Genomic DNA, 3366 nt, shown 5'->3' on the forward strand with positions numbered 1-3366 from the left:
GAGACATGAGGCTAGAGTGAGAAAGTCCAACATATATTTAATATGTTCATAACAAAACATGATTTATCTATTAATTTTTTATAGTTTTGATCCCATATATCCTTATAATCTCCATAAAGAATAAAAGTTTATATATTGATAAATGCTACATATATTTTAGTAAAATAAATCTCTGAGTTTCAAAAATGCAATATATTTTAATAATTACCAAAGATAGATGCAGCTAATGACAATCAAAGGAAAATAATTTGGCTCTAGTAAAGTATTGGATTATTCTGTTTCATTTCTTTTTACAACAACCTCAAAAAGGAATAAAAAGAATAAATTAGTCTCCATATGTTATATACTACTTATTGCTTATATTAATGATATTTAAAATCCAGCTATATTGATTTTGTTTTTTGTTAAATAATTATCCAAAATATTGTGAAATTCTTATGATCATTATTTTAAAACTACTAATTCTTCTGTTTTCTTGAAATAGCACAAAAACATATTACCAAGTTCTATTATATGGGTATTTTAATCGAAGCCAGTCAAAGAGAACTTTGTTAAATAAAAATATATAAAAATCATACAAAATTAAGACGAGAGTTCCCAAGGGTAAGATGTCATGCTGAAGATTTGTTCGCATTAATTGACATGCGTTAGCTTTACCTTGTGAAGAATTTTTTCAAATCCATTTTAACAACAAGCTTAAAAATATTCCCAAATCAAAACATGCTGTCTCAATAGCCTGCATTTCTACAAAAAAAGATGAGGAGGAGGTCCCTAAAGACATACACTTCTAGCTGGAACATGAAAGATAAGCAGACACAGATAACAGATATGGCTTCATTGCTAGAACAAAAATTGCAATGAATATCTCTTGAGCTTATTCCAGGTACTAAGCATTTAATATTAAACCAAAGGGACTAAGATCATAAGGTTTATTATGCCACTTATGTCTAATTAATCATGCAAACACATGAACCAAAAGTCTTTCAAATTTAACACAGACCTAAAAGTAATCCATTATTCTTTTAAGTCTTATAATTGAGTTAGAAATTAATTTCAAAATAAATCAAAGGACTATGCAATAAGTTTTTTATAGCCTTCCCATAGTTGAAATGCAAAGAAATTGTTTTTAAAATTGGAAGTAAATAGAGAAACAGCAAAATCTAAATCCAAAGTATAAAATACAAAATATATCTGGCAAAATGTAAATTTATGCCAAGATAGAAATGAAGCAGAAAATTACATATTCGCAGATCTCAGAATGATAGAGATTTCCCTAAAAGCATGTGTTAGCACTCTGAAAGTCCCTTTCAGTAATGTTTTGATTAGAATGAAGAGAGTTTGGCAATGAGAGAAGTGGGTACTATATATAGAGAGACCAAATATGATATAACAGAATGGGAATGGGGTAGAATCAGAAGTAGAAATCACACTGACACATTATTATTATTATTATTATTTTAAACTCTTACCAAAATGACTTTTATTTGTATTTCCTACAGAAATAGTGAGTGGCAATTCATGGCATTTGGTAATTTGTCCAGACATGAAAGAAGGTTTATGAAATCAGTAAATGCCATTTTAAAAAGGGTCTTCTGTCACAAATTCAAGATAGACCTGTTCAGCAAAATCCAATACTATTCCCTCAGTCTTTCTTTATAAATGGAATTTTCTTCTACTTGTATCCATTTCCCGGGGCTTATGGACCCATTCATATTCTCCATATTTAGAATCAAAGTTTCCTTTCTGAAGAGATCTTAATTTTAAGGTAAAACGTGGTCCAAGTTCCTGAATTCCCACTTTCTTTTCACTCTTGAATATGTATCTGTGAAATCTGAAGAAGATATAATCCCGCTGATTGTGAAATGTGGCAACCTGCCTTCCAATAAACTGAGGATTATGGGGAAAGAGAGATGCAAACATTCGTCCAATAGAATGACCCAGCCGTGTTGTAAAATTATTCAGAATTATTTCAGGTATGTGTTCTGTAGGATCTTTGCCTCTTCTCTTCATTTCTTTACGCAGACGAACACTGCAAGTGACTCAGTATTAATCCATTTGGTGTTTTACGATCTTCGTTAATAACAATCAGATCCGTGAAATCTCTTGCGATGCACTGTGGAATTATTTTTTTCAGAGCCAGTCCTCTTCTGTAATAAACATGTGAGTTTGGTATAACTGTGGAGAGCTGTTCACAGAGTCGTACTGTTCTCCCATGAGGTCTGTCTGATGTTGTGATGAGAATCTTGGGAGAAGTTTGTCTGTTGAAGTAAGAAGCAAATTCATCTGTAGCTTCATCATAAGCAACCTCTTCATCATTAGGGTCTACTGTGGTTTCATCATACACTCGCTGGTTGTCAATGGTCTTGGGTATAGCTTTTGGTGGAGCCTTATCACCAAGGGCCTCTCTTTCTTTTTTAAGTTTTTTCTTAGCTGCCAACTTTTCCTTCCGCTGCTGCTGCTTCCACCGCGTGAACATTAAGTGTCGCCGCTGTTTGTTCTTAATCTCCGAAGTGCTGAAGCCTGGAGGAAAGGCAGCCACTTTTCGGGGTTGGACTCCGCTTTCCGTCGCCCCATCCTCAACCACTGCAGCCTCCTGAAGTTCTTCAGTAGCGGCTTTGCGTTTCAGGCCTTTCTTTCTGCTGCCGCCGCTCTTATCCCCGGCCTCCTCCATGGTGTTGGCTCCGTCGCATCTATACGGAAACCCATTATTTCTTTTTGTTGTTGTTTTTTTTACATTATAGCTTGCTTTCCAAAGAAAACCCTTACTATTGTGAAAGACTTTGTTGGATATCTCTTCATACCTGTATTATTAAAGAAGGAAAGAAACCAAATATCGGTCCTTAGAACCAATGGAAATCAGAACGATTATACACTGCTGGAGGAAATGTATATAATTTTAAATCTTATGTAATGCAAGTACTCAATACATACTCATTTTTGGCTCTTTCTATTAGTATGATTGTGAGTGTCATCCAGATAGCCACATGAAATTTCTATAGTTTAGTCTCGTAAGAATACCATTTTGGGTAGAATTCTAATTAAAAATAATTTTGCTGAGAATATTGATGCATTGTTTACTTGTTTCCAATTACAGAAATAAGAAATCTAACACAACCTGATCTTCAATCCTTTAAATTTATTATGTATGTTTTCCCTCTAAATATTTGAAAGGTATTTTTTTTTGTGGTCCTCAATTTCTTCAGAATACAACAAAGTTATGAGTCATATGCTCTTCATAAGTTTGGTTTTTAGGATGTTTTAAGTTTGGTTTTTGTTGCTGTTGTTGTTGACCTTCATAATTGTATTGTTGCACCATTCATATCTGTAATGATTTTATCTGCTAGTGATTGTTAGAATCAGTTTTAA

At 33.2% G+C, this 3366-nt stretch overlaps 1 protein-coding gene across 1 annotated transcript; it reads right to left on the minus strand.

The window, feature by feature from the left end:
- Positions 1 to 1463: 1463 nt before the first annotated feature.
- On the minus strand, positions 1464 to 2685 carry LOC117037973 (ribosome production factor 1-like). Its single transcript, XM_033134533.1, is given in 2 exon segments — positions 1464 to 2032; positions 2034 to 2685. Coding segments are annotated over 2 exon segments (1017 nt in total). The 5' UTR covers positions 2672 to 2685; the 3' UTR covers positions 1464 to 1653.
- Positions 2686 to 3366: the final 681 nt, after the last annotated feature.

This window comes from Rhinolophus ferrumequinum, chromosome 18 (genome assembly GCF_004115265.2).
Source record: "Rhinolophus ferrumequinum isolate MPI-CBG mRhiFer1 chromosome 18, mRhiFer1_v1.p, whole genome shotgun sequence".
NCBI lineage: Eukaryota > Metazoa > Chordata > Mammalia > Chiroptera > Rhinolophidae > Rhinolophus > Rhinolophus ferrumequinum.